Here is a 26,157-nt window from a genome sequence, read left to right as displayed (position 1 = left end):
ATACTAGATTCATTAAATGGAGGAAGATCTTTCAATATAAGCCAGCTCAGCATCTCTTCTGACAATGGTAAAACACATGGTTCAATTTATAAATTAAACAGAGCCCAGCGTTGATCTGGTCCAGGTTGGTAAAATAAAATGTTATTTTGCATGTGCATTTCTCCCTTGCTTTGAAAGAAGCTAAAGGGGAGGCAAAATATCCTGATTGAAAAGATCAAATCTAAGTATGGAACTTACCCTTTCCATTGGGTGTTGGGACATTTGTTACTAAAGTTGCCAGTCTCCGTACTTCAGATTGCAGGAAATTTGTCCTTAGACCAGTGGTTCTAAATATTCAGGTTTTCTCAACAAGTCATGGTTTCAGGATTTCTGTCTGGAAGCAGGTGGGATAATTATTGATCCAGAAAAATAGATTTGACTCACCTGTACATGGTTAAAACAAACAAATCCACAAAACATGATCTGTTGGTGGTACTTAAGAAGTAGAGTTAACAATCCTTACATTGAATAAGTATTGGTATTCATACACCTTCATAAGCTCAAGTAAGTGATAACTGTTCCTTTGCAATCTTTGTTACTCTTAAGCAGGGCTGGGCAACACCGGCCCTCCAGATGTTGATGAACTACATATCCCAGCATGCCTTGCATCAGTTTCAGCATGGCCACATAGCAAAACTAATGCAAAGCATCCTGGGATGTGTAGTTCATCAACATCTGGAGGGCCGGTGTTGCCCAGCCCTGCTCTTAAGTAATGTAATCAATTTTGGATTCTAATGGGCAAGGCCAAGCCTGAGGCATATAAAGACCACTGGGGGATAGAGAGCACTTGGTCAATAATTTTAATGACTTTGCTATTCAATGGTTGCAGTGGTCCTAGCAATTGCTACCATATTCATCCCATGGTGTAATTTTGAGTGGCTGACTTCCTGAACCAATATGCCCTTCATCTGAAGGAGTGCTCCCGTTTATCCAAAATCTTCAACCGATTGCAGAGTGTTTCGGTCACAATGTATACATTCTCTTCAGGTCAGTTGCAGCACAGTGGGATTTAGCTTTCAATTAATATTTAGACCTTAGACTGGGATGACTTTCAGCAGGACAATGATCCTAAGCACACAGCCTTGCCAAATGAATGGCTTCAGGACAACTCTGTGAATGTCCTTCAGTGGCCCGGACATGAATCCAACTGAACATCTCTGGAGAGATCTGAAAATGGGTGTGCACAACTCCTCTCATCCAACCTGATGGAGCTTGAGAGGTGCTGCAAAGAGGAATGGGTGACACTGCCCACAGATTGGTTTGCCAAGCTTGTGGTGGCATATACAAAAATACTTGAGGCTGTAATTGCTGTCAAAGGTGCAACAAAGTATTGAGCAAAGGCTGTGAATACTTATGTACATGTGATTTCTTAGTGTTTTATTTGTAATACATTTGCAGAAATCTCCCTAACAAATTTTTCATGTTGCCATTATGGGGGTATTATGTGTAGAATTTTGGAATAAGGCTGTAACCTAACAAAATGTGGAAAAAATGAAGCACTGTGAATACTTTCTGGACGCACGGTAAATAGGGTCTGGTGAATTTTGTCCATCATTTTAATGTTAACATTAAGGATGACAACTTGGTTATAATATTAACACTGATGAACTGTTAAATTTACTAGAATGTAAGCAGAACTCTCCCAGCGGTGCACCGTTCATTTAGCGGCTATCTCTGGCTATCAGCTGATTATGACTTCCTGCTGTCATCCAACAGTGAAGAACGCTAACCCTCCCGTCACACAGCCCTAACCTTCTCGTGGTGCCCAAACCACCCTATCGCAGCCTTTTCCTAATGTCTGCAATGTGCGAAATGTCAACATTTTAAATATCTCATCATTCTGTATATATTGGTATGTTACATGTAGACATATAAACAAAAAAACACATTGTATTGGTGATATTATGAGTGTCAACATTGTGGTTGTTGACATGACTGCATCCCCTGTAATGCGGTGTCCTTAAGGATCACATGGACAGGCAGTATTAATATTTGAGATCCTTGATAGCTTGCTGCCAAACACTCTCTACCCTCTTTCCTTACATGCTACGGTATGTGCTGCATGGTAATCACCGCTTTCCTTATATGATATGTGCTGCATGGTAATCACCACTTTCCTTATATGATATGTGCTGCATGGTAAGAGGAGTGAAGTACACATGGTTCTCTCCAGTCCCTCAATGTTGGGCAGATGAGTAGGGTAGCAGCAATATCCCAAAGCTAGGGCTCCCGCTGGCATGGAGGCAGTGATGATAAATGCTTATTTTAGACTTTGCATCAGTCTTAGAAATCCTTTCACAAAATTGCCATAAGTACAGTAGCACATTGCAATCCATGGCTGGGATGTAATGACAGGCAATTTTAGCGCCTGGGAAAAAGTCACACAAACTCCGATTAGAATGTCTGACTTTTTCCTATAACTCGGCTAATGTAATGGTTTGCATCTTTAACACTCCAAATGTGAATCTGGGTTCAGCTTCTCATGGTATTTAGACCAGGAAGCGTCTAATTTTTTATTTTATTTTTTAACCAATCTGAATGTGTTTTGAGTGTAACTGCTGTACACTGTAAGTGAAAGTTGGCCATTTGCACCCAAAAGTATATAAACTCCAATCCACCATTTTTTCCTTTTGAAGGGTAATTAGCATTTTTCTGAGGAGGAGAAGTAGGTGGTTGTTTGTTTTATAGGGAGGTTTGTGTATTGTTTGTAGAGATGTCGCAGATGTGGAGCAGGCATGGCATCCAGGAGAATTGACAGAGGGAGTAGGAGGCTGTTGGAGGAGAAAGCTATGTGCCTGCAGCAGCCGGTGTCTGATACAGGTAGGAGGAGCTACTGCATCTGGCAAGAGCAGATCAAGGCCTAGGGTTAGCTGTCTTTGCCATTGATGGTTGCCATCAATGGCAATAGTGCAACTGGCCATCGATAGTGGCATAATTTATCTATTGATGTCATCCATTTTCTTTCACTGATTGGCCTGTGGGTAAATCAAAACTTGGAGGTGGGTCGATGCCCTGTGGGGCCCCTTGGGGAAAAAATGTTGGGAATGGTAACTCTGCCCAAACCACGGCGAGTGAAGATGTAGTGCATGGACCCCAGTTAGTGTACCAAGATAAAAATTTACAACATACAAACCAACAATAAAAAACTCATATCAGGCTTTTCATTTGTTGACCTTCTGTATGTTGACCTTTTGGGGTCGATCTAGAGGCTGTCGACATTTTCACTGTCAACACAAAGAAGCACACCTGTTTTGTAATGGGCCCTGATAGGCATTGCAGTGAATTTCTGAAAAATCCCTTAAGCTGTGTACACACGGGGAGATATATTGCTCAGTTTCTCCTTTTCATCAGCGACCACAGATGCTCCTGCGACCAGCAATTAGAATGGGGCTGAAAACGGGAGCGCGCACCCGGCGATTTATCGCCGGGGCACACTCCAATCACTGGCAATATGGTCGCCAGCGACCATATTTCCAGCGATTTAAGCCCCTATCGCCCCCGTGTGTACACAGCTTATGTAACAGAATAGGACAGAAGCAGGTTGTTTCTCACTTGCCTGTTTTGGCCAACTGTGCATCCAGAACCACAGACATTTAATGTATCATTTATGTAGATACTTATATATTATATATAGAGGTATTGTAATATTAATGATACTCCTTTAGGCTGGTTTGTAACCACTGTTTGGATACCTGAGTATTACACAGCCAGATCTGTGGTCATTTTATGGCTTTTGTCTTGAAATGAAAAAATGATGATTACTTTGTGATCTGTAAGCAGCGTTTGCATTCTAGCATAACCAGGTTACAGGGAACGAGAAATCCGATTCATGATACAATTTATACCAAACATATGTGCATTGTACTCAGTCTGCACACCGAAGACTACGGTTTAAATTAAATCTTGTCCTATTAGTGTAAATAAGAAATCCTATTTTATTCTGAATCCTAGCACATCCTTAAGCATTTTAGAAAACTTTAAAAAAAAACCTGGAATGTATTTCAGCCTGTGTACAACCTGTCCACAGCACATTTATAGGGGCTGCTATCTGTGTCTAAATATAACCTTTTCACAGCTGCTGTGTGGTCCTAGCTCCCTGCCATATATGTCCTGGGCCATTAAGGCTAGTACTGAGTCCACAGCAGCTCCTGTAGTGAGGTTCTAGCATTCCCTTTGAATTGGTAAGTCTTCCACACATATTCTCATCCAGATATATAAAGGAATTATTCTCGGCAGGAAACTTCACTTACTGCACTGACTAATTCTCTTTACAAACTGGGACTTGTTCTTGTTTCTATGATTCCATAAGTGGGGTACATTTACTAAGATGTTAATTCTGGGGTAGCCAACCCTAGTCCTCGAGAGCTACCAACAGTGCATGTTTTGCAGGTCTCCTCACAGAATCACAAGTGAGCTAATTAGCTCCATCTGTGTATCTTTTAAAATGTGTCAGTGATTAATGAGTGCAGCTGTGCAGCAGCTAGGTTGTCTGGAAAATGTGAACTGTTGGTAGCTCTCGAGGGCCAGGGTTGGCTACCACTGTGTTAATTCTACTTCACATGTGATGTTGCTATGGGCAGCCAATCAGATCCTGTCTACTATCTTCTAGAGGGTGCAAAATAAATAAGAAGTAGATTCTGATTGGTTGCCCATAGCCAACATCACATCTTAATAAATTCCCCCTCACTGTATTTCAGGCGATGAGATGTATGTTGTGAAAGGTTCTCACAGTGGTAAGGGGATTATTATTTTTGTTATTTTTTGTTTCTATAAATGTAGTTTTGCATTTGGGCATATCCATACACCTGAACTAATTAACAAATTACAAATGACCACGCTGACCAATCAAAATCAGGACAATTGTTGGTAATCAGTGAAAGATGCGGTTGATCTGATCATGTAACAGGTGCTAGAAATGATTGTTGTATATTACACTGTAAGCTTCTACATCAATCTCACACTGTCCCCTTTCTACCATGGTCATTTCCTAGCATCCAGAATCTGGACACTGTGAATAGAAGAGACTTTTGGATTTACCTCTTCTTACACCTCTTCTAGGATGCCGGGAGTTCTCACAATGAATATTACAGATTTAAACGGCGAGTGCCTTCTGCATTTGTTTTCCTTCTTGGACAGAGACAGCAGAAAATGCTTGTCACAAACATGTCACAAGCTCATGGAAGCTTTCCAAGAACCTTCTCTGTGGCCCTTGCTGAATTTTACCTCCCTATCAGAGCTCACAAAAAAGAATTATGTTTTGGGACCAGCTTTGAAATCTTTGTCGGTTTGCTGGTATTCCAGCCGGGTAAAGGTGTGCAACATTGAGAACTGGGTAAAAACTCCTCTACAAAAATCGATGTGCAGCTCCCACCTGAACACAGCCAGCGATTTCCTCCTGCAAGTCTGTAAAAGGTAATGTAATAGCACTCTTTTACTGGGTATGGATCATATGGTCGACCATAATTTGATTGACAGTTATTAGGTCGACACAAGCATTAGGTCAAAAGGTCAAGATGGGGTTTTCACTTTTTTTTTTTACCCGAATGTCGACATGGACACTGAGACGTAGAACTGCATCCCCTTGCATGGCTTGCGTCGCTCGCCATGCTTCGTGCATGGTGCATTGCTATGCTCGGCACACTATTTTATTCTCCCACCAGGCCCTAGTGGCTGGTAGGGCATGAAATACCGCCTGCCGACTCAAAAAAAAAGTGAAAAACCCCATGTCGACCTTTTGACTATCAACCTTGCCCATGTCAACCTAATGCTCGTGTCGACCTTGTCCCATGTCAACCTTTCAGTCGTGGACCTAGTGGTGTCGACCAACCAACCATATCCCCTTTTACTATGTGCTAGATTACGCTTATTCTTTTCTGTCTATTCTGCCTTGTCATTTCTTTTCCTTTTTTTAGATTTACTGTAAACATACTGAAAACTTTTTTTTTATTTACTTGAAAGCTATAAACAAAATACAAATAAAAAAAAAAGTATACAAGGGGCATAACTTATAATTGAAATGATTTATTGTAATAAAAATAAGTAAAATAAGATTGTATGTTAATTTGCATATATCTGTTTTTGTTTGAAGTAAATTTTAAATTCAGGGGCAGATTTAGTAATGAGTGATTATTCTTGTTTTTAGTCATAACCAATGATAAATGGTGCTCCAACAATCAGATCCTAACTGACATTTCTCAAACATATGTCGGGAGATGATTGGTTGTAGCATCCTTTAACATTCACAAGGAAGGATAAGAATTATTATCCCCATACTTTTGACTGTTGTGAAGAGGTTTGGGTCTGACCTTTTAATTTAAAGTACAGTATTATTACAGCATGTACATGAACTCATACAGTAGATATAATTCTGTATACATTGTGGAATGTAGCATATTTATGGTGAGTCCAACAATGAAGCCGTTGTGTCCTTTTTTCAGAAGTTTTTTTTTCTTCTTAATAACAATAAATTATAACGATGTATTCAGTTAATTGATAGTTGTACAAACGGAAGCGGTCATCTATTAGAATGAACTTAGGTCTACAGTTATTAGGTCGACCCCACAAGGTCGACTGGCAGGAAGGTCGACCTGACTTAAGGTCAAATTTGCATAAATGTCGACATGAGGAAGGTCGACTGGTCGTAAGGTCGACATGAGGTTTTTCACTGTTTTTTGAGCCGACATGCGGTATTTCATGCCCTACCATCCACTAGAGCGTGGAGGAGGTTATTAAAGCTGTGGCGAGCGAAGCAAGCCACCGTGCCCGATGCATTGCGAGCGAAGCGAGGGTCCGATTGTCATTGCCAACTGTGTCCATGTCGACTGTGTCGACAGTCGGATAAAAAACAGTGAAAAACCCATGTCGACCTTATGACCAGTCGACCTTCCTCATGTCGACCTTTATGCAAATTTGGCCTTAAGTCATGTCGACCTTGGCCCATGTCGACCTTAAATCAGGTCGACCTTCCAGCCAGTCGACCTAATGACTGTAGACCAAAGTTCATTCTGACAGATGTACTGATTCCGTACAAACAGTCCTCACATAACGACTGGGTTCTGTTCCTGCGACTCAGTCCTTAAACAAATTGGTTGCTAAATGAACAGGTATAAAAATACCTAAATAAAAACACAGTACACTTCTAAATAAAGAAAAGTCATACTCCTATTCTCTGACATGTCCCGGAGATGCTGCAAAACCTGCGCAGCACGGGTCACTAAACAGTCTGGATGGGTTGTAAGTATGATTGGGTAGGCAGGATGCAAGGGCGGAGTCGTAAGTCTAAACAGTCGCAGTGTGGTTGATAAAAGAAGGCCGGGTTGTAAGTCTGAGCGGTCGATAAACAGGTAAGTCGGTAAGTGAGGAATGTCTGTATTGTGTATCATCACAGTAGTACATCAATGTGCACCTCACTGTGTCCGATATTGAGGAGGATTGTTTTCATTCTCTTTCATGTTCTAAAAATGTTCATTAAGGAGAGAGAGTGGAGTCTGACTATAGACAGATACACACTGTGATATTGTCATTGTGGGCACCACAGCAGCTCTCTCACCAAGATAGGGGCCCCACAGCAGCTCTCTCTCACGGGCAGGGGCTCCTCTACAGAAAATAGCAACTTAATACATTGTGGACATAATGATGCTGTAATGCTTAACGGGAACTTACATTTATATTATTATTATTATTTTTTTTTACCTTACTACCAGAAGGAGCCTAGTGGCAGGGTATACAGTCACTAGGTCGACAGCCTTAGATCACCACATGAAAAAGGTTGATAGTCAAAAGGTCAATGCTTGTGTCGACCTAATGACCCTGTCAACCTTCCCAATGTTGACCTAAAGTCATGTTGACCTTTTCCTGTGTCGACCTTCAGTGGTTGACCTAATGCATGTCTACCTGTGTTTGGTGGACCTAATGACCCATACCCTGCGGCACCAGGGCTGATAAATGTGATACGGTAAAGTATACAGGTCCAGATGCACTAAGCTTGAAAAGTGATAAAATGGAGAGTGATAAACCACCAGCCAATCAGCTCCTGTCTGACATTTTTCAAACACAGTCTGTGACATGGCAGGTAGGAGCTGATTGGCTGGCTGTTTATCACTCTCTATTTTATCACTGTTGAATCTTCGTGCATCTGGCTCACAGAATGCAGATTATTTAATGTTACAGGTGCAAACTCTCCTCAGTCACAAACGGGATGTGGTCACTAGGTCGACATGGGGCAAGGTCGACGTCAACTGTCAAAAAGTCTCATGGGATTTTTCACTGCTTTTTTGAGCCGACAGGTGGTATTTTATGCCCTACCATCCACTAGGTGGAGAATAAAATAGTGTGCTGAGCGTAGCGAGCCATGCGTCAATACTTCGGTCTGTTCTGCTGAGGGGGTGACGGTCAACATGCATTGAGTTGACCACTGAAGGTCAACAATGGGAAGGTCGACATAAGTTTTTATAGGTTTTTGTAAGCCAATTTGTGTCACAGTATTTACCCTACCATCCACTATGGCATGGTGAGAGAATAAAATAGTGTGTGACATACAGTGCCTGAAGCATGGCGAGCGCAGCGAGCTATGCAAGGGGAAGCGGTGCACTAGTGATTTGTATGAGGGTGAGGGGCAGGTTCAATCATCCAATCAGAAGTGGCTGATCATCATCCTCTTCTGTTTGTATTGTGAAACTGGTTGGGCAGCCACAAGAGATACATCTACCAGCAGGTGCATTGATGCCTGTCCAGCTATAACATTTACTGTACTCTTACCGCCCACACTTCCCACTTGGGGAGTTGTAAGCATAATTGGGGAGTAGTAAGCATAATTCATCTTGCAAGTGCAGTTCTTGTACTCTTGTGCTGTGTAGAGAACATACATTGGCCCTTATTCTGGTTGGTGCGGCCGGAGCCGCACACGGTGCCCCGGCCGCACAAACCAATCCCCGCCCACGAGACGGATCGCCACGGCCGTCCGTACACGGACGGCTGGCGATCCGCATAAAAATGGTGGAGGCGTACGCCTCCACCATGGTGGGAGCTGCCCCCTGCATTCGATGGTCGTCGACCATCGAAGGCAGGTCCGCACGCCCCAGCAGCTCCCGCAAGCTGAGACCACACGGACAATCGTCCGTGTGATAGCTTGCATGGGGGCTGAGAGCTGACATCCGGCGACGTCAGCTTTCCGCCCCCATGAGTTGCGTCATACCCTCATTACCATGCATACGCTCCGCGTTTGCATGGGAACGCCCATGAAACGCGGGGCGTACACATAGGGAAATGAGGGTATGAAGCCCCTCACGCCCCTATACGCCCCCTTTGCGGCGGACGAAATCCGTCTGCGGCGAAGGGGGCTGCACATGCGCAGATTGACCTCTGCGCATGTGCAGAATAAAAACATCGGCGGTACGGCCGCACGCGGGCCGTACCGTCCGAATTAGAATAAGGGCCATTATGCAGTACTGCAAATAAAATGCATTTGTCCAACTCTACATTACCTCCTAATTGTCCACTTATACCCAGTTATACTATTGTACAAGGTAACTAACTCGTTCACTATTCTTTCTCTAGGTGCCCAAACCTACGAATATTGATGCTGTCGGGTTGCGCCCATGTCACCGATGATGATATTATTCAGATCCTAAAACACTGTCCCCACCTTCACAGTCTAAAACTGGAGAACTGCTCCGGAGTGACAGACAGAATGCTGGTAGTGGTTCCCCTTCTTTCAAAAATACTCCACACTCTACATGTAAACTTCTGCCGAAATATAACCCTGAAGGGCTTGTTAATGGTTCAGCAAGGATGCCCCGGCATCATGCTGCAGGCAGACCGAAGTGCAGATATGGTGGCTGACAGGATGCCCGAGGAGAGACCGTTTCTACAACGAACACCAAGAAAGCTTGTGGTGCGATAGTAGATATATGCAGGTGCAGCCCAGCGATGGCAAGGATGGCGCTGTCCAAGTGCTTTCAGTTTATGAACAATGTCAGCATTTATCTCTGACTGGTCAGCACAATCCTGCCTGGAGCATAAAGGTGCCCTCCGTAATACCGCTGCCACCCTCCCAACTGTTCATGTGCGGCTTCTGTGCAGCTGACTACAGGCACATCTTAGTCTTTCTTAGCCAAATTAATACAGCACTGGGGTGAATGAATAGAATACTTGTAAAGCCACTTATTTTATTCAAGCCAAAACAACATGTTATAAGTGTGCCTATCTTAGTGTGGCTACTATTACACTGTAACAAAAACTATTTGTCTTGATAGTTTGGTACTTGTGTATTTTCACACTGCCCGATATATCGGATGCGATATTGGCCGATATATCGATGCAACCCAAACCGATTTTTGACCTGTTCATAACCCCACTATCCACTACGCATGGAGTTGATTTTACATAGTGTGGCGAGACCAGCAAGCCTGAAGCGTGGCGAGCCCCGCAGATTACTGCACTCGCCACACTATATAAAATCATTATGAACAGGTCAAAAAATCGGTTCGGATTGCATCGATATATCGGCCGATATCGCATCCGATATATCAGGAGCGCCGTGAAAATACACAAGTGCTGATAGTTTTTATGGTAACAAGGCTATTACTTAGGTCCATTTCCCAAACTCTGCTTCCAGATATATATAGAATACTGAGATTATTTTAATGCTTTCCTGACGTTAATGGAAAAGGCCATGTTTATACTGACATCCTACTTGTTCATTTCAGCCATCTCATTATTCTGAAGGTCAGAATTCCCCACCATTGTGTTGTATGGGCACTTGCGATGTAATTAATCTTCATAATAAATGACACTATGCTGTACCAGAAATACTGTAAGAAGAAGAGAGCTAATGTGTATGGACATGCCATTTACCAAGGACACCATAGCTGCACTCAAAGTCCTCTTCTAGAATGCAGTCTGACACCCTTGTGTACCCACTTGTGCTGCATTGTACCAACATACCTGGCCAGCATTCTATCCGTGGACATCTTCGGTATGCGACCAAAAGGTTTTGAGGTACCTGGACACTCAACAATTATTATCCATATGACACTGGATTGGGCAAAATAGGGCTGGACTCCTTTACATGAACTCAATTCCCAGCACAAAAGTGTGGAACCAATGGGTGAATATAACACATTGATAGGAGATATAATCATATTTTTCAATTGAATAGTCTTAAATTTATTTTAACATTGTTTTATATTGTATTTACCATTCATTAAATGTGACAATCTATTTTTTCCATATTCTTTGACTGGCGGAGTTACTAACCTGAGTATTTGGAAATAGCAGCTACTTGGCACACCAGCTCGGTGTGGAGAGACCCCTCTATATCACTTGGAACACTTTACCATTTTCAGTTGTAGTTCACATGGATGGTAAAGCATGAAAAAGTCCATAAAAGCATTTCACCCTTTCGGTGTCAACCTATTGATTGATAGATCAACAGTGTCTAGCACTCAGTCGCTGGCCTTTGACACACCCACACCTGGGTATCCCTCCCCCCCCCCCCCCCCCTCACCCAGTTACCTTCCCAGAACACCAATTCAAATTCAGCTTATCTTAGTGCAAATGTGTTCTGTGACTGCAGTTAGTGACAACTCACAAACATTGGCAGCGTTCACTCGGAGTTCGGTCCTATATGGCTTTTTCCCTTGATTATGTGGGGGGTCTCAAGTACTGATTGTTCTGCTTATGGTCTGAGCTGTACCAGATTTTCATTACGATGGTGACTGATGTATTAGGTAAAGCAATGGTGTTTCCTCCCATTTTACGCCCTGACGCTCAACACTTGGTGGGTGTTGGTAACCATTTAACATTTATACACAATTTCTGCGGATATTGAGCTCACTGCCAAAATTGGACATTATTATACTTCCTCCTTAGAATATTATTTTGCTATATTCTATAAAGGAAATAACAGTAAAATATAAAGCTATTTCTATATCTACCTAGAGCTCTCAATATACCTCCATAGAGTATTCCATATATCAAGTGGTGCCAAGAGAGGGGAGAGGGTACAAATTACCTGGGACCAATAGAGAGATCTTCGTCCAACCCTTGCCCATTCACCCCACCTTACCTATCGGCTCCCTTCTACATCCCCAGCCTGGGATGAAGCCATAAGTACTCATTAAAAAAAAAATATATATATATAAATATATATATATATTTTTTTTAATATACCTGGGCCCTGCAACATCTATATCTCCCTAGAGCCCAGGTTCTCAAACTGCAGTTTGTTACCACACTACATTATACTCTAGTTTGTGTTAAACTGTAGCAATTTACCACTTAAAATCTGTACCATTGCAGTTATACACTGGACACTAAATTTAATTCTGCTGGTATTACCAGTTGAATACCCTATATTTCAAGAAATCTCTATTTTAACAAATAATGGAATGCGGTACATTTAAAGAATGTACAGATGTATCACATGGAGGATAGGTCTAGGTGCGATGTTTTCATGTAAATAGCATCTTATTTGCTAAACCGATAGTGTTTTCACTGTAATGTTCCATTTCCTAATGTAGCATTTTGTATGCAGATACAGCTACATATAATTTTAATCAGCAAACGCAGCTTATGGGTCAGAATTGCTGTGTTTTGCAAATATTTTAATTAATTACAAAATAAATAGAAAGATGCCTGCGCTACCAAGTCACTAGAGGGGCTGTTTAACATGAAAGGAGGCTATATGTACGTGGACACACCTGTAAAATGAAAGATCACCACCAATATTTACGAAACAATAATCAGGTTATAAAATTTGATAGTTATTTTTTTTCTTGAGGAAGTGCAGCAGTTTGGATTTTAAAATATTTTCTGGTCGTTATACTTGTTTGGTAAGTACCAGTAAAATTTTCATATTAGAATCTGGTGACTCACAATTATCACAATTTGAGTCCCCCTTAATATTTACTATTCATTTAAGTAACAATTTTATTAAAATATATCATAGATGACATTCTACCTTTCTTTGTCATTTATACATATTAAAGACAACACCACCACAATCCTCCAGTTTGTTTTATTATTTTCCTGCATAACTAGTCCTGTACAGGCAATTTCAAAATGAAAACAAATGAATGAAAAAAAAAAAAAAAAAAAAAGGAATAATTATGTAAAACTGTTCTTGGGGTGAACAGTGCACCAATGTACAATATTCAAGTACAGCACTGACCAGGGGCATCTGGGAAACCTCACCAACCGCTGGCCTCTTACCCTGTCCCTTAACAGAAAATCTGCTCTCCATGCAACTTATACTTATATTCAGATAAGTGAGGGAAGGGCGAGTTCACTTTGTTTTAAATTTACAATAACGTATTAAATAAAAACATGTTTTTTTTCTGTCATTAAAAGAAAAATTGGAGGTGTTGTAAAATGCCTGGTGTAACTTCAGCCCTGGAGAGCGGGTGTGGAAGTTAGTAGTCTGTGTCAGATCCTTCAGCATTATCCACATTTCGGGACAGCATATAATTGTCCATGTCAATGGATCGGCAGTTGTTGATTGCATAGCGCAGACGTTCGGCCATCACTGGCTGACTCGAGTATGGAGGGAGTCGAAGTTGAAAGAAGCAGGTCTGTGAGGTAGGCAGACTGTCGTGAGGCTGTGGGTAAAAGTGTAGTACACTGTAAATATGTTACAGTATATAGCAAAACAAATACACACCCCCCCCCCCCCCCCCCCCCCCCCCCCCCCCCCCCCCCCCCCCCCGAAAAATAAAACAAAAAAACACAGGAGTATTCAAAAGGTCACGTTTTTTTGGAATGGCGGAAAAAAAGGGACCTTTTCAATCCCAATGTATTCAACTGCTGAAATTGTCGACCGTTTTGAAGCCCCTTTTCATGCAAAAAAACAGACGAAAACGAGATGGAAAATTGCCACTTTAACTGAATAGGTCGGATCAAAATTAGGTGAAAAATGGGCAAGTTTTTAGGTGAAAAAAAAAAATTGTACAAATTTCATAACCCCCATAGCCTATGGTATTGGGGGAAGAAGGCCTCCAGAAAAGTCTTTATTGGGCATTAGCAACTATCAAGAATGCTGCTGCACAACCCATATAATAAAGAAGGCAAGTCTCTCCTGAGAGCAGTACAACTGACAGATCAGCACTTCTTGTTTCGTTTAATAAAGTTTATTAATAAAAGACATCTCTGAACAAGATCTATCAAGTCACAAATCTGTCATGCTAAGATTTATTCACAATCACCTGATTGATTAAACAATGTACTGTTTTATGTGGTACTGGTGTGTGTAATTTAAATCACACTGTAATGGCCTAATTTTTTAAGTAAAATAAATAACTTCTGTAATAACACAGTAATAGGAAGCAAGGCACCCTTACATTCCCTTACCACCAGTTTCAATTTTTGCAGGATTACTGTAGAACTCAAAAATATATTTACCCATAAGTTTTTCAATAATCAAGTTATTAAAAGGCCAAAATATTGCCCACTTACCCTATCAACCTTCATGATCTGGAAGCGCTGAGAGATGTCTGCAGTGTTAGCTGGAAGTCGAGATCTGCCAGAAACAAATCTCATAAACAGGACCCGCTCCTCGTTAGAAAACTCGTCCAGTGTCTGCCAGAACCACTGTACCAGCTGATGTTGTTCATCCACTTCTCTGTACCGCACCACCTTCTTCAGGACTTCTACAGAGATCTCTGGCATCCCACACACCATCTGTTCTAGTTGTCTGGCAGTAAGGAGGGAGAGCAGGGGGACTGGAACAATCCATGACATACCCTCCCGAACAGCTGCGACCTGAACAGCACAGAAAGGCTCAATTAATATCGGTTAGACTTTAGCAAAAGAAAATAAATGCCCAATTTTTAGCATAGACTGATTGGTACAGGGAATAAAACAAATAACCCTGTTCAGGCAGCTGCATGCAAAAAACACAGCAGAATGGAGCTTTGTGACAGAAAACATCACCATTTCCAATGCTTGGAGGAATTAGCCTCCTATTACCTCTATCCTGTGCACAAGCCGGGGGAAGTCACAATTTGAGAAATAACCCAGGGACTGGCAGTCATAAAATGTGCTGGGGCTATAGATGGTAATCTGATGGTACACAGCTGTGTGTTTCTAGACCTAGAGGCATATCCTTTATTTATGATAGAATGTAAGAAATCTGCCCATGCTGTACAGGTTTTATGACCTCTGATACAGTAGCAGCCATTAAAAAAGGTGTTCCCAAATCAGATCGTAGCTAATATAGATTACTCAACATGAGTATTAAACTCATTATTGCTCTCGGCAATTTATAATCATGAAATCATTAATGAGAATCAATAATATTTTAAATTTCCTCAGTTATAATTGTTGACATTCATCACCTAAACAGTGATGAAACATGGATGTTACAATGTCGATGTTTCGTCCTGGTGGCTGCAACAGGGTCTTCCAGGTCTCAGATGTTGCATCTTCTAGATCAGAGCTTTTGATTCTCTAATGTTTCTGTAGGTATTTTTGAGCCATCTCAAACCCAAACCCTAATCCACCCCCTGCAGTCTAACCATTATCCTTCCTCCCACTGCCTAACCCTAATAGCAACATTCTGACAATGCTGCCTGTAGACATTGCTTTTTGTTTTGTTCAACCTTTTGACTACATTCCATTTATACACCAAGATGTGTATACGAGGGATCCCCAAACTTTTATAAATCATAGCACCCTTGCATTTTTTTCACAGAAACCCTAGACCAGTGATGGCTAACCTTGACACTCCAGCTGTTATTGAACTACACATCCCAGCATGCCCTGCTACAGTTTTACTATTTGACCATGCTAAAACTGATGCTGGGATATGTAGTTCAACAACAGCTGGAGTGTCAAGGTTAGCCATCTCTGCCCAATACCAATATCTTATAAATACTTTTAGAAAAATAAAGTGTACTTGTATGTCATCCTTCGGTTCAAATATGTGTTGGTGGGATATGGTCATTAGGTTAACAAGCATTTGGTCAACAACATTAGGTAGACATGCAGAAAAGTCGACATGGGTGTAGGTTGACAGTCATTAGGTCATAAGTCAAAAGGTCGACATAAGGTTTTTCACTGTTTTTTTGAGCCGACAGGCAGTATTTCATGCCCTACCATCCACTAGGGCGTGGTGGGAGAATAAAATAGTGTCCCGAGCGTAGTGAGGCATCGTGCCCGAAGCATGGCGAGGGGACGCAGTGCTACATTTTAGTATCCATATCGTCATTTGGGTAAAAAAGGGAAAAACCCTATGTCAACCTTTTGACTGTTGACTTTATGCCTGTGTCGACCTAATGATATTTGGACCTAGACCCATGTTGACCTAACTGCTGTAGACCCAATGATCCATCCATCCATTGGTGGTGAAACAGGACTGTGCTCTGGTTATGCCTATTACACAGACCATAAATATGTTGATTTCCTAGTCCACCAATCAGTGACACTCCTGCAAGTGCCCGCGGTACCCAGTTTAGGAACCACTGCTGTGTGCGGATGTAAGGACCTTGTACCTCGTTTACAAAGATTGCAGAATGAGCTTGTTGCTTAGTACAAGATGGACATGCACCAACGTGACAAAATACATTCTATAAATTTAGCAGAAACTTGTATGTGACACAAAGCCGACAATGAAACCGGTATCTATACTCATTATTTTCTGTGATAAGGGAAGAAATTCTATGCACACTATGATATACAGTAGATTAATATAGATAGTATACAATCATAGTGTCTGCGGTTTGGATGTGTCCTCACCTGCCGGTCCATCTCATGCAATCTGTAGTCTATTGCTCTTTCCACATATTCCTTGCGGTTAGAGAAAGTCAGCGGGATGCTATTCCCTCCAGGGATGATGGGCACCATTTTTCCATCAGCACTTTGACCCACAAAGGAATCAAGGGGAATCATCTGAAATTAGGCAAATACAACAGTACAGTAACCCCAATTTTCTTTTTATTTGAAGATTTTTGCTGTGTTAGCATTTATCAACATCAAAGCTCCACAATTAGGGTGACCAATCCCGGGATCGGCGTGATCCTGGGATTTGGCCCCCAAAACACTGGGATTTCAATTACGGGATTAGACTGCGCATGGCCAGCATCTGAGCACCACTCAGATGCTGCCCGGCTTCCCCTGTACCCGGCGTGCAGCCCTGTGTAGCGTGACGAGGTCATAGGTCACGCTGCGCAGGCCACACAGGTGCACAGACAGCCTAAGCTACCTTGACCTACACTGTCCTGGCCGCATCCTGCCCGACTCCCGAAGACCCCGCCTACCCACCCAGCTCCCGGAGAACTCTCTCTCACCCACCTGGCTCCCTGCTCCCAACAACCCTGCCCATGCACCCGGCTCCCAGCAACATCACCATGCCCAGACCTGCCCTGCAAGTAAACGTGCGGGGCATTTTTTTTTTTTTTTTTTTTTTTAGGGAAGCCAATCCCAAAAATCCCGCAATTAAGCATTTTTCAATCCAGAATCCCGGGATTGAAAAAATGCCCCGGGATTGGCTTCCATATCCACAACATAGTATCGGTTCAGCAATTCCTCTAAGCGTGCATTGCAACAAGCACACTTAACCTGTAATATATGTTAGCATGGCCAGTATATGACTATGAGGTAATAGAGATAGATGGCAGCCAATAAAAGGTAGATGCTTGCTCCTGTACACAGTGCTATTTACAGTCAGGGGATCAATAGTTATGGCGAGTGGGCAAGAAACCACTTATTGCTGAAAACACTGTTCTATACAAGACAAATATTAGGTCACGCTTGACAGTTAACATGTGAACCTTCATTTGTTTAACTGTGTCACTACAATTCGATCATTGTATTCTGCATTCAATTTAGAAACCACTTGGGTATATTAACACCATTGCCCTTCAACAAGATTGAGGTATTTGTTTACACCAGTGTTTCATTTTTCAGTTAGTAAATCTGTAATGCTGCTGATTCCAAGAACTTCAAAGACCATGCAAATCTGAATTCAAATATTTGCCGCTACAATGTTGTTTAGAACAATTTGTGTTTTGGTGTCCCTAAATCTCGGTCACGCAACCAAAATATAAGTCTAAAAGAGGAATATAGCATTCTCCAAAACACATTCAATTACTTATTAGAATACTTATTTGTTTCTAGTGTTCTAGTACATAGAGAATAAATGTTCTGAAGGAGCAGGGGCCAGTCTATCTGGTACCTCATGGAAGGTTTCCTCGGTGATGCCACTGTCTTCAATGTGAAGAATGCTATTGAGAGTCTGCACATACAGCAGATCCACCTCCTCCAGGTCCTCTAATGTCAGTGGGATACAGCACAGCTGCTTCCAGACCAGGGGGGCCAAGTGCAGATCAAGTGGCTTTTTGGTACGGATAGCCACACCCATAAGGATTCCCAGGAACTTGAACTGCATAAGGTGCTCGTCCAGTCCAGCAGAGGGGTTAAATAAGAACCTGCAGGAAGACACATTAGCTGCATTAGATACAACCCATCATACTGTATAATCCACTCTAGCATGCCATGTAAACTAATAATAATAAGCATATGAGGTACGGCTATTAATTATAGAATTGTCTTGTTATTTATGTTTAAACATTTTAATTGAATCCCCATCTGCCTTTGGTCGGACACTGCTACCATGGTGATGGTTCCACAGTTAAAGCCCACGTACATTATTTTGACTTTTCCTGAAGACAAGTCAGACCTAATTTCCCTTGAGTTCCCCCGACAATGCTCACACATGCTTTGGCACCTGATGTGCCATTTTTTCCATGCAATTTAATCGCATGTAAAGACTCCTGGGCTGCTACAGCAGCATTGGGGGCCAGAGGAATTAAAATAAATAAATGTCAAGACTGGCCGGCTGCTGACAGAGAGCACTGTGATTTGGTCCGATTTATCGGCCTAATCTGTCTGAATCGGGTCAAATCAGACCAAATCGCAGTAGTGGATGGGGCCTTTAAACAAAGAATGCCCCAAGGAGCAGTTTAATGCGATTGAGAAACCATACTAACAGTGGGACAGTGGGAATCAGAAAAATAGATTTAATGGGTAACGAAGTACCAAAAACATATTTTCTCTAACTTCCTAATGCTGCACACTGCTACCATGGCACAGCGTCTCCTCATGGAGAGCACACTTAGCCAAAGCCATACATCATTATTCATTCATAGTCCTAAATCATTCAAAATAAAAAATAATGTAAGTGTACCAGATGGCTGTCTCGCATCAATGACATGTACTCACTGCCATTTCTAAAGGTTTTGACAAAACCTAGGACTGGAGCAAGGGTCTTTAGATCGTCAGTCATTTGCTCTCCAACTGAGCGATGTCAGCTTTGTGTAAAGTTTGGCTGCCTAATTTAGGTAATTGGAAGTTTATATATACGAAAGTAAAGCCAGTTACGCGCCCCACCCCTCTTCTTTTTATCTCCATCACCGATTAAGAAAAAAAAAGACTTCTGAATACCATTAAATGAAAAGTAGATGGCATACACAGTACCTGTCCCTGTTGTAACCCACTTCAGCAGTTGCATTTGGTGACGGAATAAAGAGATCAACGACTCCTGTTTCCAGCTCCTAGTGAATGATGGAAGAAACACATGGTAATATGAAGGGATTAACCTGCTGAGTTATCTCGAACTTTGTGTAAGAGCAACTGCTCATATTTAACATGTCTGAATGACATAAATAATGAGTACATTCTGGTGCGCTCACCTGGCACATTTCTGTGATTGTATCATCAAACACTCCTCCAGCATCATCTGCTCCTTCACCCACCAGCTTCACTTTCCAGGCCCGTGATGGGAGCCTCAAGTCAGAGGCATTCAACTTCACTACCTGGCGGGCAATCTGCACGAAAATGGGTTTACACTTTCGACCCCTGTGTGGAAAACAATGACAGTAAGGGTGGATAGGTGGAGGACAGAGTATGGGTTCTAGGATTTTGTGCATGGGTCCTCAAACTGCGGCCCTCCAGATGTTGTGAAACTACAAATCCCAGCATGCCTTGCCACAGTTTTGCTATAAGGGAGTGTTAAAACTGTGGCAAGGCATGCTGGGATTTGTAGTTTCACAACATCTGGAGGGCCACAGTTTGAGGACCCATGATTTTGTGAAAGGAAATTCATATCATCACAAACCTGGTGGAGATCCTCTTTACAGTAATTTGAGGTCCATAGTTCTTTCCCTGAACCATAGTTTTCCCGATAGATCGGACCATGGGAAGTGTGTAAACTCTGGGGGCCAGTAGAGGCCTAAGTTGACCCTGCACGATGCCCCATGTTCCTGCATTGTAATGGGATGTACTACTCTGGAAAGATAAAATACTTGATAAGCACTATAGGTATTATGCTTACATATAGTAAAAACATATATAAAAGAGAAAAAGGAATAACTGTTCCTTGGAGACCAAATAAAAGATGCAAAAATCATTAAACAAAAATTTGTAGTATTTATTTAGGAATTTTTGTAATGAATATTCAGCAGAAGACACATTATGGTACATTATACCACCAAAATAAATGAGAATATAAATGTGCTAAGGAGAAGATAAGTGAAACACTTGGAGAGAGATTGGTTCCACAAAGCAACCAATCAGCTTCTGTTATTTATCTAGCACACTCTTTGAAATGACTGAGGCGGATTGGTGCTTATGGCAATTTTTTTCACTTTATTTTTCTCCAAAGATTAGAGTGTTGGGGTAAGTGAAACACTTAGGGAGAAATATATTAGTATTACAGTGTATTACCACCTTAAGGGCTATCTATCTGTCCAACCAATTAATTTTCTGTTTGGAACAAAAATCTGTAATGTATAGGAGCTTATGACAGTCAGACATTTGTTTCCAAAAACAAATAAAAATGATCATTCAAACAAATCGATTAAATCAAACTGATTTAGCCAATTTGTCAAAAAGATTGTTTTTGTCCTTTCTAGAGTATGGAAGCAGTCGTCATGGGCTCTAGTGCATTACCAGATTTTAGTGCCAATCTTCAAATTTGTTGGAAATAAGAGATAAAATGTAGAATTTGTGCAAAACAACCAATCTTTTTCTAACGGTCATTTATCTAGCTCAGTTTGAAATGTAAGTTAGAAGCCGATTGGTTGCTTTGAGAAACTACACTACTATTTCCTCTCCGAGGCTTGATACATCTCCCCTTCATTGTTATAAGCTCTGATTTCATTGGTGCCTGGAATGTTAGAACACATTTTGTTTATATTGGGCATGGAGTTGAGAATAGAAAGTGTGGCGAGCGCAGCGAGCCCCGCGAGGGGACGCGGATACCTGTGAAGCCCGCGAGGGGACGCGGATACCTGTGAAGGTATCCGCTGCGCTCGCCACACTATCTATTCTCAACTCCACGCCGACGTGGATAGTGGGGGTATGAAAAGGTCGGAGGACGCGTACCACCGCCGCTCGCCACGCTTCGGGTTGATGTTGATCGTGGGGTGGCGTTAACAATTGGGGGGGGCCATTTCACACTTCAGGGTGGGTATTTGGGGTCTGTGGGCCATTTAACATTGTTCCCTATGTGAAATCGGGTCAATTGGGCCATTTAACATTGTTCCCTATGTAAAATCGTGGTAATCGCGTCGGTCGCATCGCATGCGTTTTTTTTGGCCGCATGCGATGAAAAGGTCGGAGGACTCGTACCGCCGCCCCTCGTGGGGTTGCTGCGCTTCGGGTTGCCGTTGATAGTGGGGTGGCGTTAACAATGGGGGGCATTTAGCCATCAGGGTGGGTATACAATTAAAAATGGCATCTGGGGGGCCATTTAACATATTTTACAGGCATCTGGGTGCCTGTACATATAGAAATGGGGGGCATTTAGCCCAAATCGCATCGCATTGTATACCATACAATAGCATACAATGCGACGCGATCTTCACTTCAAGGGAACTTCAAGGGAAATCGCGTCAAATCGCATGCTTTAGGTACTGGCATACAATTTCAACATCGGGCACCCAGATATTACACAAGTACCTTTTTTTCTTTATAAATATAGCGAAAAATATTGCTTGTATAAGGAAATTTATTAGACTGGCCCTACCACATAACATATTGTAGATTTAGCAACAGCATTCCTGGCAGGCAAAATAGCAGTAGTACATCATAATAATAATAATAATAATAATAATAATCTGGTACCTGATTATTGGGGCTGAGATTCAATAACCTCCAAGATGAATACATGAGATCAGAGAAATGATAGAGTAGTCGTAGTCTTGCTCTGACTGTGTGGGTGCAGATCTCCTTCAGAGAGCTGTACTGTGGTGGGATAACATCAGGGAGACCCAACTGTAATGGGATTGAGACACCTAAAGTATAAGAGGGAGATAAATATTTTAAAAAGACAGGTAATCCTATGCCATATATAAGCAAGTCCAATAAAGTAATTGAAATGAATATAGGGCATAATGGAAAGCAGTCAAATGATGATCTACTTATGGTTCAAACATTAACTGGATGCAGCAAAGCTAGAAATAATGAAATCAGTCCAGATCTCATTGGCATGTGCAGGCAAACTGGATGGTTATGATGCTGCGCACTTGTATTAGGTCTGTGGGGCGTACTTACTAATCATTTCACGTCACCTCACTGATATGAGCTTGGGCCATTTTGTGCATGTGCAGCCTGCTGATCATGCAAGCATAGCCAGTAATGTCTGTGGAATGTAGACTATAGGCAACTATAGGGTATTGGCATCAGTTTAGCATTCCAGCGCTTGGTAAATTTGACAGCTGCATAGGAACCGAAGGGGGCTGGGGATGCTGATAGAAACCACAGCAGATACAGTGATATGTACTGTAGACCCTCCTCCATACATTTGGGGAGCCTTCATTTTTGCAGGTTCGCCCAAAAACATATGTTTTCAGTTGATATTTCAAATCATACATATTTGGGAGTATGGGAGTTCTATTGATGATGGGATGTTGCCCATAGCATCCAACTAGAATCTACTATCTTCTCAAAAGTGCTAGATAAATAAGAAGTAGGATATAATTGGTTGCTGTGGGCAACATCCCACCTTCCATAGAACTCCCATCTTAGTACATTTACATTTTACAGCAGTTGTTGTATAAAAGGAAGTGAAGCGTACCTGGAGCACGGGGCGGTACAGGAGTCGCTGTCCAGGCTGCACTGTGACATCGTCCTGCTGAGATCTGGCGAATGTTCTTCCCTTGTAATGCTGTTATCAGAGTAGGCTCACGTACATGGTTGGTGTGACCTAGGCCAAGCTGGGGAAAAAATATAAAGAATTTAGATCTATTAACATCAACAAGTGAAAAAACACCTTACAGGAAAATCAAGGACTCCTTCAAAGACAGATTACACATCAGCAGGGACCTATTTTAGATACGGTTTAACCATGCCTTGGGTCAGTAAAGCTGTGGGATCCTGGGTTATTATCAATTGATCTGGCAGAATAGAAATGCGAGCCCTTCATGGTCCTCTGTGCAGCAGACATTGATATGAGGCAGCTTGGAATCAGGGTTTGCAGTCAGTATGTCATACTCTCTGGCGTCATACCTTGGAAGTGGACAGAGTCTAAGAAGGCCCCTGAGCTGCCTTCCATACTCTGAGGAGGTCCATTTCAGTCTCAAACTCAAAGGAATTATTCGCAAGGCCACTGGTGGAGGGATTTCCCTTTTTATTGCCAATATTCTTGGCCTAAGGGATTTTATTTTAATACGATTAATCCCTATAGAAAGGAAAGTCCTCCCCATTCAGGAGATATTTAAACAGCTGGTGGACAGAAGGGAACAGCCAAATGGTGACCTAATGGCATGTTGGTTGAACATGTTACAGGAAAAAAGAGGATAATTGTATAAAAGGTTACACAATAAGCAACACACCACATCTGGAACAGTGAAACACAAATCAAGAGCATAAGGTTGTAATGAAACAGAAAACCAGAACAAATTATATAGGGTGGTTACACATCACCCAATTGCATGAAAAAAAAGCACTACATAATAGAATCAAGAGTTTGGGCAATTATGTCATAGTGTACAGAGATTGCGTGACTAAATTGTTGAACAAGTCCTCTTGTCATAGGGTAATATGGGTTATGACAAATGATGATCATAGGTGGGTAAAGTTTTATAAATTCCTATGGTTTTGCACGGGTTGGGATAATTTGGTCTACAGCATGTTGGTTGACAAGCATTAGGTCGACACCACTAGGTCGACATGGGTTTAGGTCAGGGCTGGGCAACACCGGCCCTCCAGATGTTAGTGAACTACACATCCCAGGATGCTTTGCATTAGTTTTGCTATGTGGCCATGCTGAAACTGATGCAAGGCATGCTGGGATGTGTAGTTCACTAACATCTGGAGGGCCGGTGTTGCCCAGCCCTGGTTTAGGTTGACATGGGACAAGGTCGACAGGTGATTAAGTCAACACAAGCATTATGTTGACAGTCAAAAAGTCGACATGGGGTTTTTTACAGTTTTTTTACGCGGATGTCGACACAGTAGACATGGACACAGTTTAAAGTGCACCGCTTCGCTCGCAATGCATCAGGCAAACCATTTTATTCTCCCGCCACGTCCTAGTGGATGGTAGGGCATGAAATACCGCCTGTCGGCACATGTCAGCTCAAAAAACAGTGAAAAACCCCATATCGCCCTTTTGACTGTCGACCTAATGCTTGTGTTGACCTAGACCCATGTCGACCAACATACTGTAGACCAAATGACCGTATCCCTTTTGCAAATGCAAAACAGCACAGGAGAGCGCATACTTACTGGCACAAAAACAAATAGGTACAGTATTTGATAATTGCAACAAACAGGATGACCAATTAAGCAAGCCTAAGGGAACATTGAACCCCACAACAGAGTGAATAAAGCATTGGCATCACAGATACCAACCATGGGGGCTAAGGAGTTACATGCACCAAGGACATGAGTGGACAACAATGGCATGGCAAAAGTCTTTCAAATTGGTAAAACCCTTTGAACAGGTTCCAGAGTCGTGGCATAATGCTATTGGATGCATATTTATGCCCTGTAGTCCACAGACTTCATTGTAACATTGGTTCTTATAAATACGTATCTTTAATGCGCACATTTTCAAGATACATGGTTGGCCAAAAGGATAACTTAGAGAGTAAGGATAAGTTTCAGCGTTCTGGAAAAATTGTATTTTACAGTATTTATGAAAATAACTTAAGATTAAACAAAGAATTAATTAATGAATTATAAAAATAAATAAATCCCAATAAAAAGGTAGCCATACAGAGTGTGATTATTGTATGCCTTTTAAACTTTTAAGTTCAAATCTCATTGCATGTAGTTCAAATCGCACCGTTTCTGTGTTGCTTGTGATGCTCGCTTCTGCGTACTTTATATTGCACAGTACAAACAGTATGTACAAAAAGTATGTGCAGTCAGTACTTTTTCTACTAAATCGCATCACTGTTGTAGCACATTGTATACAATATGTATTCATGACATAATGTAGTTTAGTCCTAATTGTATGCAGTTCAAATGGCATACAATTGAAATAACATTGCTTTGCATAGCAAAATTGCATAGCACTGAAGTTCAAATTGTACAGCACATTTGTATAGTTGAAATCATACCTACAACACATCGCACCGTGTATGGGCACCTTTAGAAACAAAGCAAACCACTGGTTGAATATTCAAAAATGTGTCAGTACTAACCTGACCCTCTGAGTTACTCCCCCAAGCATACACTTCACCAGCGGAGGACAATGCCAGTGTGTGTTCTGCTCCCACAGCTATGTCCTCGATGAAGATACCCAAAAGGCCAGGAACCAGCTGAGGACGATTGTGATTCCGAGCTCTACCTTCAGGCAAACCAATCAAACGGTCTGTAGGTTGAGATACATTGTGCAGATGAAAATGGGGATAAAATGTTGGTGGTAAGGGGAGTACCGTCTTAATAAGCAGTAGTATGGGAATAGTAAATGTCCCAATACTGACCTTGACCAAATGTGTAAACATGTCCATCCTTTGTCAGTGCGACCGAAAACTGTGTTCCACAAGCCCCCTTCTTAATACCGATCCCACAAAGAATGTCAACTTTCTAAACAGAACAAAACAATATAACAAAAGTATTTAACCCCCAGATAATCCATTATTATTATTATATACATTCCAAACCCTCTGGGTA

At 41.9% G+C, this 26,157-nt stretch overlaps 2 protein-coding genes across 11 annotated transcripts in view; one reads left to right on the top strand and one right to left on the bottom strand.

The window, feature by feature from the left end:
• Window positions 1-5,022: 5,022 nt before the first annotated feature.
• Window positions 5,023-10,313, top strand: FBXL22 (F-box and leucine rich repeat protein 22). The gene is made up of 2 exons (XM_083179737.1): window positions 5,023-5,451; window positions 9,595-10,313. Exons 1-2 carry the CDS (start codon window positions 5,099-5,101, stop codon window positions 9,938-9,940), a joined length of 699 nt encoding a protein of 232 aa, XP_083035863.1. The 5' UTR covers window positions 5,023-5,098; the 3' UTR covers window positions 9,941-10,313.
• A 2,728-nt stretch (window positions 10,314-13,041) lies between these two features.
• Window positions 13,042-26,157, bottom strand: part of HERC1 (HECT and RLD domain containing E3 ubiquitin protein ligase family member 1) — a 153,059-nt gene continuing 139,943 nt past the window's right edge. For all 10 annotated transcript variants that reach the window (XM_083183480.1, XM_083183483.1, XM_083183488.1 and 7 more), the window contains exons 69-79: window positions 25,968-26,070; window positions 25,686-25,855; window positions 23,111-23,249; window positions 22,159-22,328; window positions 20,150-20,319; window positions 19,725-19,890; window positions 19,510-19,586; window positions 18,209-18,461; window positions 16,771-16,923; window positions 14,491-14,796; window positions 13,042-13,637 (exon numbers count right to left, since the gene is read on the bottom strand). In XM_083183480.1, the coding sequence (XP_083039606.1) occupies window positions 13,452-13,637; window positions 14,491-14,796; window positions 16,771-16,923; window positions 18,209-18,461; window positions 19,510-19,586; window positions 19,725-19,890; window positions 20,150-20,319; window positions 22,159-22,328; window positions 23,111-23,249; window positions 25,686-25,855; window positions 25,968-26,070 (1,893 nt within the window). In that variant the 3' untranslated portion in view covers window positions 13,042-13,451. The remainder of the gene's footprint in view (window positions 13,638-14,490; window positions 14,797-16,770; window positions 16,924-18,208; window positions 18,462-19,509; window positions 19,587-19,724; window positions 19,891-20,149; window positions 20,320-22,158; window positions 22,329-23,110; window positions 23,250-25,685; window positions 25,856-25,967; window positions 26,071-26,157) is intronic.

This window comes from Crinia signifera, chromosome 4 (assembly GCF_055691185.1).
Source record: "Crinia signifera chromosome 4, ASM5569118v1, whole genome shotgun sequence".
Lineage (NCBI taxonomy): Eukaryota > Metazoa > Chordata > Amphibia > Anura > Myobatrachidae > Crinia > Crinia signifera.
Note: the sequence above shows the minus strand (reverse complement) of the source record. Positions and strands in the feature narration are given on the sequence as shown.

What these genes read in the sequence shown, in the direction of transcription:
- FBXL22 (XM_083179737.1), top strand. Translation starts at nt 5,099, where the DNA reads ATGCCGGGAGTTCTCACAATGAATATTACAGATTTAAACGGCGAGTGC. An exon ending in CTCCTGCAAGTCTGTAAAAG is followed by an intron (nt 5,452 to 9,594) that starts GTAATGTAATAG and finishes TTCTTTCTCTAG; the next exon opens with GTGCCCAAACCTACGAATAT.